General features: G+C 38.3%; 1 protein-coding gene across 1 annotated transcript in view; it reads right to left on the minus strand.

Annotated features, from left to right (window-relative positions):
* Positions 1-13,998, minus strand: part of LOC121317191 (mitogen-activated protein kinase kinase kinase 21-like) — a 51,312-nt gene that overhangs the window by 17,553 nt on the left and 19,761 nt on the right. Inside the window, exons 2-4 of the mRNA XM_041252857.1 lie at positions 5,892-6,072; positions 3,457-3,605; positions 2,054-2,229 (exon numbers count right to left, since the gene is read on the minus strand). Of these exons, the coding sequence (XP_041108791.1) occupies positions 2,054-2,229; positions 3,457-3,605; positions 5,892-6,072 (506 nt within the window). The remainder of the gene's footprint in view (positions 1-2,053; positions 2,230-3,456; positions 3,606-5,891; positions 6,073-13,998) is intronic.

Raw genomic sequence — 13,998 nt, forward strand, 5'->3', positions numbered from 1 at the left:
TTAATTTTGGTACAGTTTATTTGCAGTATTAATTGTTTACTTTTATTTTATATTTTGTATAGAGCAATACATCCGCCGTTCATCTCTGCATGCTTTCAATGTGTTCACATTCCTCTGTGCGCTCATGCCAGCAACAAGCAAGCGAGTACACAAGTATACAATGTCATGATATAGTAATAACATGCATGCTATTGTTTATAGAACGGTTTTTTTTTGTAATTTTTATTCTTCAGAAATCTTGTGTTTTGTATGTATTGTACGGTTTACAGATAAAACGTTTATTTTATTGTTCATTGCATGTGTTTCTATTTATTTTGCTTGATGTTTGTGTTATTCTTTTAAAAATGTAATCTTTTTATTGTTCATAAAAAAAAAAGTATACATCAAATGAGTGTCTTACTTATTTTCACTGGTACACAGGGGCTTAAAAGGTTTCTGAAAATTTTATTATATAAAAATAATTGATTTATGTGTTATTTTCTATTGAATAGTATTTTATAGCAAATATTTCAAAAATTTGTCTGCTGGCGACATGGCCGCCTTTGTCAACCAGTGGACCCTAAGGGGCGCGCTCTGTACCACCTCCCCTTTGGATTTGTTAATTTAATTAGGAGTCTTTTTTTGACCAGTTTTCTTTAAATTAGTTAAAAGCCCATCCCTTTTAACATCCTCAAATTGAGGATGCTAATTAGAATTCTTTTCTCCAGCCGTCATTCGACGTCTGGAGTTGTCCTCTAGTTAATGGGCTTTAACTACTACTACCCTACTACTACCCTACTACTACAACTACTACTACTACTACTACTACTACATATTTAGTTTGAGCAGTCTGGGGATTTATATGGAGAAGCTTTTTGATTCTTCAAAAAGTATTTCATTACAGATGTATGTTGGTCTTGCACTTTTACAAATTGATTTTAAAATAACTAGAAAAAAGATACTGCAAAAGTAAAATGCTGTAAGTTAAAGAAAGTTATTTTTACTTCTACTTCCAGATTCAGTAATTAAAGTACAGCTGGTTTCATTTTGTTAAATAAAAAACACATTATTTATTTCATGTCCCATTGTTTTGCTTCTCCAAATCCCTCCTTTATCTGAATGACAATAGAGCAGAAGCAACCGGATTACATTACAGCCAGTTATCACATGCATGCATACATATTGCTTTCCTACCTTACTTAAGAAACAACAGAGCCTAATCCTATTGTGCACAGTTAAAGGGTTGACTTGCAGTCCTGCAGGGGATTCACCTGTCTGAACATCAATGGCACGCTATCAAGTCTGCCCTGACACTGTAGACAGTGACTGGCTGCTATCAGTAGGGTGGGATCACCTCCTATGAGGCCAATGTGTGCGTATCGTCAATGCAGCAGTTTTGAAATCTATATACGATTGCCCCAGTAATCACAAAGTGCCAGAAGGAATTTAGAGCGATGTTAATTCAGTAATTATTATTTCCAGCAATTGGTGCAGAGGATCTTGATGATGAACGCGTCGTTCATGTTATCCAAAACTTGTTCAGTTAGACTGAGATGCTGGAATTTTTGTGGCTATGGAAATTGCCTAAAGTCTAGGTCTTACCCCGCAAACCATTTACACACAATTCTGGCACTGTGCGGGTGTATTACTGTTTAAAAGTAGCCATCACCACCAGAGTTGCATGGATCACATTTCACACCACAGGATCAACTTAATTTGAACCTCAAACTCAGGGTGATGGCAAATCCAATCGGGTAGACAGGTCCTAATGAAGTGGCCAGGCCAGATGGACAGACAGTCTGAACACACTATTTCTAAAGAATGTACTTACAAAGTTTCATAATTTACGTAAAACCCTAAAAAGGGTGACATTCATAAGTACGGACATCTCCACTATATCCCAACTTTTCCATCACAGTATACAGAAAAAAAACACCAAATTGTGCCAAAGAGACTCTGTAGTGGCCTAAATCACACTCAAAAAATGATCCCAAGCTATGTGGTCTTACCCACTATAAAGGCCATTCTACAACTTTTTTGGCCAGTCTGTTTATAAAGCCTGATTTTCACTGACCTTCTCCTTTGTCCTGAGCTCATCAAACATTTCCTTTATCTCCACCTTCCAGTCATCCTGCATGGAGTGGAATGATTCTTGAGGCATTGTTGCCATGACTTCTTCCTCGATGGCAGCGAGCTGCTCCAGAATGGCAGTGAAAGATGGCCGGATGTGGGGGTCCTGCTCCCAGCATTCTGGAACATAACAGACCAGTGACAGCATTGAAAACACCTCTTCATGGGCAGGGAGGTCTGATTCAGTTAGCAATGCTCAACAGGAGCACAAGCCTTTCTAAAATAACCTAGTACATATACATGAAATGCGATATGTTAAAGGGCTATATCTACATTTTCTTAATGTTTCATTTCTTCCAATTTAATATCTGTTGTGAAGACTCAGGTGTAAAATTATTTAAGACTGTCATCCTCTAGGTTTGTCTAAAGAAGTATGGTAGTCTCAAATTACAATATCTGGGAAACTCACTACTTCAAAAGTTCAAATATATGACAAAGGTGTATCAATAGCAATATATAACAACTCTAGTAAAGCCATTTATTGAATACTAACAGCTTCATGAAAAAAAGTGATTCAGTTATCCAGTTCACAAAGTGCAGAAGTTACTCTAGACATCAACAAGAAAAGATAATCAATGGGTTAAACCAAACAATCAATTAGTTTAACGTTGTAGAGTGTCCCAGTCTATGGTAATGTTATGTGAACCTATTTATACTCATTAAACCAGTTCCCTAGACGTTGGTTGAAGATTGGATCCTCTACCAGGGGAGCAAGGAAGAGTGGTGAGATTGTCTGTGCATCTCTGTATCTTTAGTTCTCCAACTGCAATCATCAGCAGGAGTCTGTGAGATTGTTATTGTCTTCAAGGTCACAGGCTAGCAGCTTGAACACAAATCCACAGCTGCTCTAAGAAGGGGCAGAGGCAAGGAAGAACAAAATGCAGAGAAAGTTTTGTTGGTTCCAGTCCAGTTTCACTGGTCCACTTGTCTTTGTAAATCAAGCTTCTTCTCTTGAAAACAAAGTCTCACACTCATTCTCTCTTGGGTTAATTATTTCAGTTAAAACTCTTTTAATTAAAGCTTAACATTAGCGCTTGCCCTTTTGTTTTTTTTAACACATTTTTATACATTTTTACTGATTTTCTCCCAATTGCAAAATTTCAGTTTTTGAGGTCCAATACAACTTGCATATCCGTGTTTCTCCATTTGTATTATGTTCTCATTCTCTAATGTAATTTTTCAACCAATGAAAAAGCTAAATTTTTGAAGTCAGGTGGCAGCCTAACAAAGCACTATTTTGTCTTGGTAAAACTAAAACTCTCTAAGCTTGTACATGGTAAAAGGGTAACCTGTATGTATTTATGGTTAGTGACAAAGTATTGCATTTGGTTTTTACTGCAGGCATACCTTCCATGAGTTTGGAAAACTGTTCTGGGCAAGTGGATGGAATGGGAAGGGTTAATTTGTTGACGGCCACTCCATAGGCAACAGCAAGACCATCAATTCCACGATAAGGCACCTCTCCTGTCAGTAGCTCCCATAGCAACACTCCATAACTAGAAAAGACAAATAACAAGTTAGTGAAAAAATTAAATCATACAGATATCCACTTGGAGCTTTTATACATCTATTCCAATAGGCTCATTTCAAGAGTGTCCATGGATGTCTCAATTCTCAGCCAAAGGGTCATGTAGTCAGGTATTCTAGGATTCATCCCTCAACTTGCTATGGTTGGGGAGTTTGTTGGACTTTTAGAAATCAAAGGGGCCTGTATGTCAGATGTATTATTTGTGGATAAGTCTGTGGAAATAAACATTATAGCAAAACATGGTGGTGCTTTGTACGGTTCAACAATCATGAGTTATTATTTTTACACAGCACAGCAATTCAACATTCACAACACAAATGGACTGTGTTCTCTGAAGATAACTGAGTGGTTAGAATTTAAATTGCTTTGAGCAGCTCAGAATATTACCAAGCTCATCATAACTGGAAGGGTGCTTCACTGGATATAAAGAGTGTAACGAGTCACTAGCTATGTTTCCATCAATAAGACAAACTAATATTATATATGCAAATCTTATTGTGCAAAAAACAGGTTTCCATTAAACTGGACTCTAGCGAACAAACAACTGTACTTAATGACATCACAAGCTTGTTATCGCATCCATTTTCTTGAATCGAACAAAAAAAATTTGATGCATTTCCATACATTTTTTTCTATTCACTCACTAGACTAGCATATAAACTCCAGCGAATAAAAAACCTTGTTGAGCATTCTGATCATATAACGTGTGGGCAGGCCATTTCCTGGAAGGCAGAGGGTCATCTCACCAGCCCAGGACCATTATGCTGACTGTTGCATTGTTCAAGCCAACCGGTGGGGCAGTGGAAGTGTGATGATGTGGGGAGGAATCTCCTTTAACACAAGAATGCCTTTGGTGCAGATTGAGGGCAACCTTACTGCTCAGTGACACGTCGACGAAGTCCTTGACTTCGTTTTTCCGTTCCTCCAAGCCAATCTGATGTGTGTCGGTTTTCCAGCAGGACATTGCAACACCACACAATGCTAGGATTACAATTGCATAACTTAAAAGAAAACAATGTGAAGGTCTTGCCGTGGCCAGCTTTTTCTCCTGACCTGAGTCCAATAGAACATCTGTGGGGCCAAATCGTCTGTGCCAATTCACAGGAGACAACCGCAACCAGCCAACCTTCGTCAGCTGGCTGCAGCTGCACGGGAACAGTGGTGGAACACCAGCAGTCTATCCAGAGGCTGATCAGGTCTTTGCATCAACGCTGCCAGGATTGTGTTAAGGCTCAGGGAGGTCATACCCGATACTAACTTTGTAATGTTTTCATTTTGAGTGTGTCACGTTTCATACTGAAAACAAAGTCAGCACAAAAACATGAGCGTTCCCAAAGTCACATTTTTATCCACCCCTATTAAACATACTTTCTTTTGCTCTCTCGCATAAATTAACTGAACTTCACCTTCCATCACAGTTGTCAAGCTTTTTTTTTTTTTTTTTTTTTTTTAATATGTGTGAGTTTTAGCACATAAAAAAAAGTTTATGGCAAACATAGCTACTGGTACAGACTCTAAACGTTTGGTTTAATCAATACACTATGAACCGTATCAGTACAAAATTATATGAATACAAGGTAACTTAAAAAATAAAGCATAGTATATTATTATTTCATATATTAATATTCGTGCACAATTTACTAATTGATGATTATCAATTAACCCTGTCCATCTGCTTTTCAAAGGGGCTGAAAAACCAGTCCTTTGTTCTTCTTCATCTACCAGCTTGAAGCTCATGACTGCGTGTATATCCAAGGCGAGTTAACCAAAAGGGGGGTTCATTTAGGGGATTTTAAATTCTACAAAAGAAAACTGAGTTTGTGCCAGGGAGAAGGTTTCTGGAGCGGGACCTCCCTTATAGTGGGAGCAGCGCTCGGCTGGTGTTTGGCCAGCTTTTGTTATTAGCTTTTTTTTTTCCTTTTTTGTTTTGCATTTTTGTATTTATTACACTGTGCTTGTGAATGTCCTCCCACACTATGACTACCATTGCTGGTACCCAAGTGGCGGCCCACTACAATCCAGCACTACAAGTCCCTGAATCAACACGACAGCACCACGGGTTCTAAGACTACCTTAAGGGACATTAAAGACTGCACAACAAACAGCACAGTACTAGGCTACCTGTATATTCAATTCACATTACTACACTGGGAAATTACTTGATTCAGGCTGCATAATTTACACAAACCAGATCCACCCTCCCCCTCTTAGGCTTTTGGCCCGAAATAGCATTTTTATAACGTGGTCAACCTACCTCCAGATGTCACTGCCTTTAGAAAACAGCGAAGACTTGATCACTTCTGGAGCCATCCAAGAGTATGTTCCAGCAGCACTCATCTTGGTTGTGTTGTGCCATTCTCTGGCCAAGCCAAAGTCTGTGATCTTCAAGGTCTTCTTGCCTATGTCGTTATTTTCGATTTTTTCAATTAACAGTACTAAAATAAAAGAAAAAACAAAAATTAAGAACAATTAATTTCTAGGTTTTCAATGTGTAATTTCTGAGGATACAAAAAAAGAAACAATGTGATATTATTTTGTTTTGGTTGCCCAAAATCCTACAGTACCAGTTTTAATAAGAATTTACAATATAGGGGGCAGTTGAAATGGTTTGACTTGTTTAGGTCTGACTTTTCTAGCTGTAATAATCAATGTGTTAAAGAATTCACTGAAATAATATGATATCCTCCTTGGTTACCTAAATATACCTTTTTTTATTTACATGACTGCTGTTTAAAATAGCACTATTTGTATACAAAGGTCCTCAAACCTTAGTTTTCTGTAGATCAATTGAATCTATAGTGTCATAGATAATGATGGCAACGCATTCTCTAAATCCTGAAGCTGCTGCATTAACTGTGGCACCAGGTTCTTGCGTAGAAAGAGGAGTGGCCAAAAAAAAACAAAAATAAGAATTGACTCTAGTATCCTATTCATGTTATGTAAATGCATGCATTCTGCAATACATAAAAGCTGCATATCCCTGTTGCAAGTCAGTTTCTACAACTATTGGCAACACTGCAGATCTGTGGTCCAGCATCAAAGACAGAACAAATGACTGATGTTTCACAAGAAGCAGTCTCAAAGTGATGTCTTAAAAAAAATCCCTAAAGAACAACTGAATCACACTGCACACTTGTATTTGAATAAGTGCCATCCTGACTACCTAACATGGATCTTCTCCTTATTGATAATGTTCTGGTCTGAGTTTCTAAAATGCTTTGTCTTTACCCCTTCAAAATGGCGTCTGTCCATTGAAATCAAATTCGCCATGATGGTGTTTTGTTTTATGATTTTTCTCAACTCCTTTCCCATCCTATAAATTATATTCACAAAAAATGATCTATTGATATTCATTAACATCTGTTATTAAAAATCTTTTTTTATACAGTACTCCAATACATTTGTTCAAGTGTTTACCGCCCAAGTCCTGCAAGTGATTTTTAGATAGCATGTTTTTACATTTTTAAATTAACCATTTTTGAGCTGTAAATGTATAAGGAATTTTTTTTTTTTTTTTTAATAAGTAAAACTGTTTATTAAGTTATGAGTTACTGCGGCTGACTAAAACGTGCTGTGAAAACATAAAGTTGGAAATGCTGTGATGACTTTAACATCCTTTGAAAACACTAACTACCTTATAAACCTTCTGGCTCTGGCTATTTGTGATCATTTTTGAAAATACAAAAAATATTTGTAATGAATTTAATGGACTGGGTTTAAAATAAAACTTTTATAAAATTAATGCTTAAATCTGGCTTTAAAATTGAAGCCTTTTGAATTGTGAGCAGGTTTGTATGATGCTTTCTACTTAATTTGGTCACACAAAGGATGCTAGAGCAGTATTTGCCTCTTTAATATCTATCTGAATGAAAATTATTACCATTTGTATTAGGTTAGTGTGGTTTTTTTTGTTTTTTTTTTAAAGCAGCCATGACAAAAGCACCCATCAGTTACTGGAACACCTGAGAGTCCCTGACGGTACAAATAACACACATTGTCATTATTTTTCTCAGTAAGGGAAAACTGAAAATGAGACCCTAAGGAAAAAAAATAACAAAAACATGTGGTTATTGCACCATACTTGAATTTGTTGCTACAGTACGGTTTCTATATTGTTAATTCATTCAATAATTATACACACCCCAAATAAGTTACTGAAGAGAAGATAACTTTATCACTATAAAACACTTAGCATGCTGATAATACTGTACCAGCAAAATGAAACCTAACTGCACTGATTTGGTGCCTAAGTACCTAATAAACCAATACCCACTTCAGGACAGGTTACTTATTCACACTGACTGCATAACAAATCGTTAAGCTTTATTTACTTCAGCTGGATTCTTTGATATATGTTCTGGTATAGTAGTTCACTGCCAAAAGTACAAATACAAAAACTGAACTCCGAGCAGTGGTTTAACAAAAGAGGCTTTTGATTTTCCCAAGACCTTAAGGTTGGCAGTTAATAATAATTAAACTACTATGTACAGTACAAGAGTCATCATGCCCACCAATCTATATTATTGAAAAGCTGCTGACAGGACAGATTTCCATTAGTGAAAAGTCCAATTACATTAACCTTTTGCGGTCCTATGTTGGACAAGGTCCGACATTACAATTTTTCCTTTCCAGTCATCAAAAAGAGGTCATACACCGGTCCCTAGTCGTTTTTTCTCAGTAAAAAGCAGAGAAAAAGCTTTCAATGGCCAAAAGAGGCTGATAGAAGCCGAAAAAATTCAAACGGCGGTGGATCTGAGGAATACACATAGTCCCTTCACTACAGACATAACACAGACATAAACAAACAGGATAGCTGCTTCTGCATCCAGCACTCAAAGAAAATTGTGGACATTTGCAGAGTTTTTTTGAGATGTTATAGTAATAAAATAATAACTTGGATAGCATTATTGAGGAGTTTGGTGATAAATCGAGTGATCAGGAGATGATTTATCAGTATGCACTACTATGAAGAGATATGTGATAAATACAGCGAACAAGGAGTGGGGCAGGGCTGGAGATGCAGTACTGAGTGTCCATTTGATATGCAGTGCTTTTAAAACCTGTTTTACTGTGAATAAAATTACCTTTAAACAGCACATGTAAAATAAAGAGCTTGTGTGAAAATAAATTAGACCTGATGCACCTGACTGCAAAAGGTTAAAGATACTGTAGCTATAATGTTAAATCAGTGGTTCTCAAACTAAATGTTTCATTGGCCTCAGTGTAGCCACCAACATTTAATGCTGGCCACACTGAATATTGTTCCTACAAGATATCACTTGGAAACTGAAGAAAATAAACATATGCACCTCTAAATGGTTTTCATTTATTTATGTGATAAAGCCAAAGTGTTTCTGTGACAGGACAGTGTCACTGGCAATGCTGTTTCGACCAGGACGGGAGACTCAGAGACAAGGAAGCTTTAGAATTAAACATGCTAATGCACACTTTAATTTTAAATACAAATAACAAACAAAACAGTGGACATTAAACAGAACAAAAACACATTTACAAAACAAAACGACACAAGGGCCAAAATAAAAGGTCTACAAAACACATAAATGAAAACAAGCAGACGAAATGAGATAGCACGGAACACGAAAAACTTCCACCTCTCACCAACATCAATTCTAACCATTACCTCCAACTAACACCTGTGATCACCTGATTTATACACCTGTTCAATTCACTCCAGCCACATTCCCATGTGTTTTGATGGAGAAAAGTAACCCCCTCCATGCCAACCCATTATTCCTCACACCAACACATACACACATGCACCGGCAGGGCTTTCCATGCCACAGTTTTTCACAAACAAACGAAAAAAGAATCCATCACATAAATTAATACAACACCTAAGTTAAAGTACATTGCTGACGTACTTAAGTTAAATGTATGCTTTCACTTTCCTTTTCCAATCACATAATTCACAATTCCCAGCTAAATATAACAGTAGAGTAAGTCTATAACAAATGATCATAAATACACCCTTGTTTAAGCCGAAGAAGAGGGCTTTATCGCGTGGCAAGGCCCTCCTCGTGTAGTTAAATGTCCTGAGCCGAAGGCACCCAGCAAATACCTCCAATAATGGGATAGCTGTTTATGCTGCAAGCTGCTGAGTATACAGACCTGTCCTGGGGAGATAGTAAGACAACTTGTTTCACCATGCTTCTGAAAAAACTATATTATATATATATTATATATATATATATATATATATATATATATATATATATACATATTTTTTTTTGGGGGGGGGGGGGGGGGGGGGTATTTGTCAGGGTCTTCATTTCTTTTATCTCCTAGAGGGAGGGCACTGTGTAAAGGTAACAGAATATGGGACCTGATTTACCGTACTCTTCCAATAAGGATTCCCAATCTATGGTTGTGGGGAGATCATTCCCCGCTCGCGTGTCATGGGTTTGAGGTCTTGGGCTACCCTGACGCACGGGAAAACTGGCTGCCATCATCCGCGGATTGGAGGAGCAGATGCGCTCATTAACCAAGGGGTCATGAGGGAAGGTATAAATAGGGGTCGTAGTTAAAGTAATCTGTTCCTTTGTAAATGGTTAAAAACAACCTAGAAAGAGACCCTGTGTTACAAGAAACATAAGTGTTTTGTTAGTCCGTCTAGTAAACTGCTGTTTTTCTAAGATTACTAACACCTATCCGGAGCTGTAGCCGCAGGTCAGCATTAAACCTGGACACCAGCACTTCCCTTTCATGGAGACACATTCTTTGCACCATAAGCACTAATTCACTCACTGTAGAAACTGTGTGTGTGTTTTTGTGTTACATGTCGGTGTAAACGGGACTTTTGGTTACAGGTCAAACCCGGGGATTACAAGCAAAGTGATATACGCCGCAGTATCACTTTACAACATTTATTAGTTACAGTTGTTTGCCGTAAGGCTCTGGACACTGAAACTCAAACACCCCTGCACCTGTAAATCATGGTCTGTCTGTTCCTTCCACACTGCTGCATTGCCTTCACCTGCACTCACTTAAGCACATTGCCACAGGGCCACATTTGAGAAACAGTGTGTGTAACAGCACAGGGTGCCGCGTTATACAGTATAGTGTACAAGCCAGTAAACCCATATTATTTCATCAGCATACAATATTCTATACGCTTTGTAAAGTATGTGGTGTAGCAGGAGTGGCAAGAAGTAGACATCGGACTTTAAATGTAAAATAGAGGTATTTATTCAGCCTCAGTTGAAATGAATAGTAAAACAAAAATAGGGAAATAAAATGACAATAGATATATAAAACAAAAATAAATAAATAAATAAAAAATAAACAAGGCACTATGCCTAGTATTCAGTATACAGCCAACCTCTCCCCGAAATGAGCTACTGCAGGTATATATACCTTCTAGTCCCATAACTCCTCCCCCTGGACTAAACCATTTCAATAACCTGAAAATAAAGTTACATTGAATTTATAATTCACATAAACTTATTTTAACTGAAAAGTATTGTCACAGCACAATATTCATTTAATATGTTCCCCATAGACTTGTATTTTGCATGACCGTGTCTATATCAGGATGCGTAGTGTGTGCACGACCCTTACCATGGCTGCCCTCTACTGCTTCAAACATCACACACATTTCATGACTGTTTTCAAAGAACTAACTCAAGTTTACTGGCAATAATAAAAGCAATATAACTATTAAATAATTTGCTAGATAAAATAATAAATCCATTGCACAGAATATGTGCACCTACTCTGCACAACGGACACGAGCAAGCACTGTGTTTACAAAGAAAGAAAAACATTTTCAAAAACCAGCTTCTTTTTTCCCCCCCTTTTTCACATGCTCAGCTAACTACACAATAGTACCCGGAACAAAGGAAACCCAGGTAAGTTATTTTCATGTCATTATTTTGCTACTGCAATGCTTTTCTTTGTTTAAATAATTATTTAACACAATTCTGTTTAAAATCCATTTTTGTCCTGTTGTTTGTTTACTGTTAACACAGTGATGTAGTCTGTATTTGTTTCGCTCCATCACATTTCCCTCCCCTTAAGAATTTTCGTCCTCTAAAATGTGAGAAAGGAAGTCTGCATTTATATTGACTCCCAGCCCTGTATTTCAATTCAAAACAATATGGCTGCAGAGACAAGTACAGCATGGTATATTCTTCATTCTATCAAGCCACTGCAGAGCACTATGATCAGCATCCAAAAGAAAGTCCTTCCCCACCAGGCAGTATTGGATTCAAGTGCCCATTTTATGGCTAAACATTCCTTCTCCACAGTGGAATATTTGATCTAGCAAGGAAAACAATTTCCTATGGAGGTAAATGACGGGTCGTTGGTTTCCTGTTTTTCCCTGCAAAAGCACTACACCTAGACCAACCCCTGAAGCGTCAGTCTGAACTGTAAAAAGGTTGATCAAAATCTGGACTTTGGACAATGGGTTCTTGGCACAAATACTCTTTCAAGTCTTGAAAGACTTTATCACAAGGTTCAGTCCAGTGTACCTTATTAGGATGGGATTTCCTGGTCAGGTCAGTAACTACTGCAGCACGGTTGGAAAAATCTGGAATGAACCGCCTACACCAGCCGGCCACTCCCAGAAAAGGCGTGACTTGCTTCTTTGTGGTTGGGACAGGACTGTTCTGAATGGCAGATACCTTCCCCACTTGTCGCCTGATGACTTCATCTCCTCTAATATTTTACCTCAATTTTAACTAAAGAACATTTCTTTGGGTTGATGATCAGACCTGCTTGCTTAATTCTCCTGAATAGGTCTGCCAGGTGTTCTTTCCAGGTCTGGCTGTAGATGACATCATCTAGGTATGCAGTGGCACATGCATCAGCGCCTTGAAGAATACGACCCACGAGGCGTTGGAACGTAGTGACTGCTCCGTGATGTCCAAACGGCATGACCGTGAACTGACAGAACCCAAAGGGTGTCTGGAAAGCTGTCAGGTCTTCTGATGTCTCAGTGAGGAGAACTTGCTAGTACTCTCGTAAGCAATTACACACTATTGACAATAACTGGTAAAACACTGCATTAGAAGGCAAATGTATGCAGTATTCTCTGTAATCCTTGAACACAATTGAATGCTAGTTTTTATGTACTGCATGATGTTGTAATCAGATACTACTGAATGTTAGTTTACTATAATTATGTACAAGGCATTAGTCACACATGCTGCTGTACACTTGACAACCATCTAGTCGCAGCAAAAGCCCAGACTGAGTGGAGCCAAGCTCTGTAGGATTTTGATCAATCAGAGAGTTTTGCTAAGGATGCCTTACTTTCTATAGGTTGCCTGCTAAAGGGATTAGGAGCGGAGCTAGGGCTATTTTACACCGGGAAATGTGAATGAAATGTTGTACTGAGCTTGGTGCTTGGAGTCAGACCCAGGGATCATTTGGATTCCTGTATTGAAGATTGTTATTTTGTGTACCTTTTACTATTTGAATAAAAGCATTTTAAAAACCAAACAAGACAAACAGCTTTCCAATAAACACAAGCGTGCAAAGCAGAGTTCCAAAATCTGGTGTTTCCCGAATCAGAGACAGAGTGGTAGGGTGAGAAGTGGCAGCAGTGGATCCAGTGTGGAAGCAGAGTGAGCAGCCAGCAATTCCTGAGTCAGTGATGGAACAGGCGGCAATGCAACTCATCAGCAGCAGAACCAGTGTGTCAGCTGTGAGGCAGCAATTCCCGAGTCCGAGATGGAATGCCGGCGGGTCCCGAGTAAGAGACGGAATGGCGCCGAGGCGGTTCTCATCAGCAACAACATGCAATAAAATTATATAACTAAATACTCCACATCTAACAAAGACATCCAACTACAATCCTTTACAAAGGCCTAGCATACTGAGATACTTAACTTTGCCTAGCCATTCAAATGAGTTCATCAATCCTTGGCATGGGATATGGATCAAAAGCAGATATGGCATGTATTTTTATAAAATCTATACAAAACCTTAGGCTTCCATCCTTCTTTGGAACCAATATGACAGGGCTGCGCCACTCACTGCTCGATGGTTCAATGACTCCTAGGCCTTTCATCATCTCCACCTCCTCCTTTAACACAGGGATCAGCTTGGCAGGAGTCCTGTAACTGGGTTGTCTTACTGGACTAGTCGACTTTAATGGGATATGCTTTGCCAAATTAGTATACCCTGGTACTTCACAAAACAACCACTGTGGAATACAGGCTGCCAGCTCTTCTTGCATTACCCCTAAAAGATGAGACGTGTCGACCCTGGTGGACTGCACCTGTATTGTAGGTAAGTACTGTTCTGGTTATTCTTCCTTCTCAGCAATGTTTCAAACGAACATCTGGATTTTCATGGACTCCTTCCATAATTTATGTGAAAAGTGTGTTTTCCCT

The sequence above is a fragment of the Polyodon spathula genome, chromosome 6 (genome assembly GCF_017654505.1).
Source record: "Polyodon spathula isolate WHYD16114869_AA chromosome 6, ASM1765450v1, whole genome shotgun sequence".
In the NCBI taxonomy this organism is placed as follows: Eukaryota; Metazoa; Chordata; class Actinopteri; order Acipenseriformes; family Polyodontidae; genus Polyodon; species Polyodon spathula.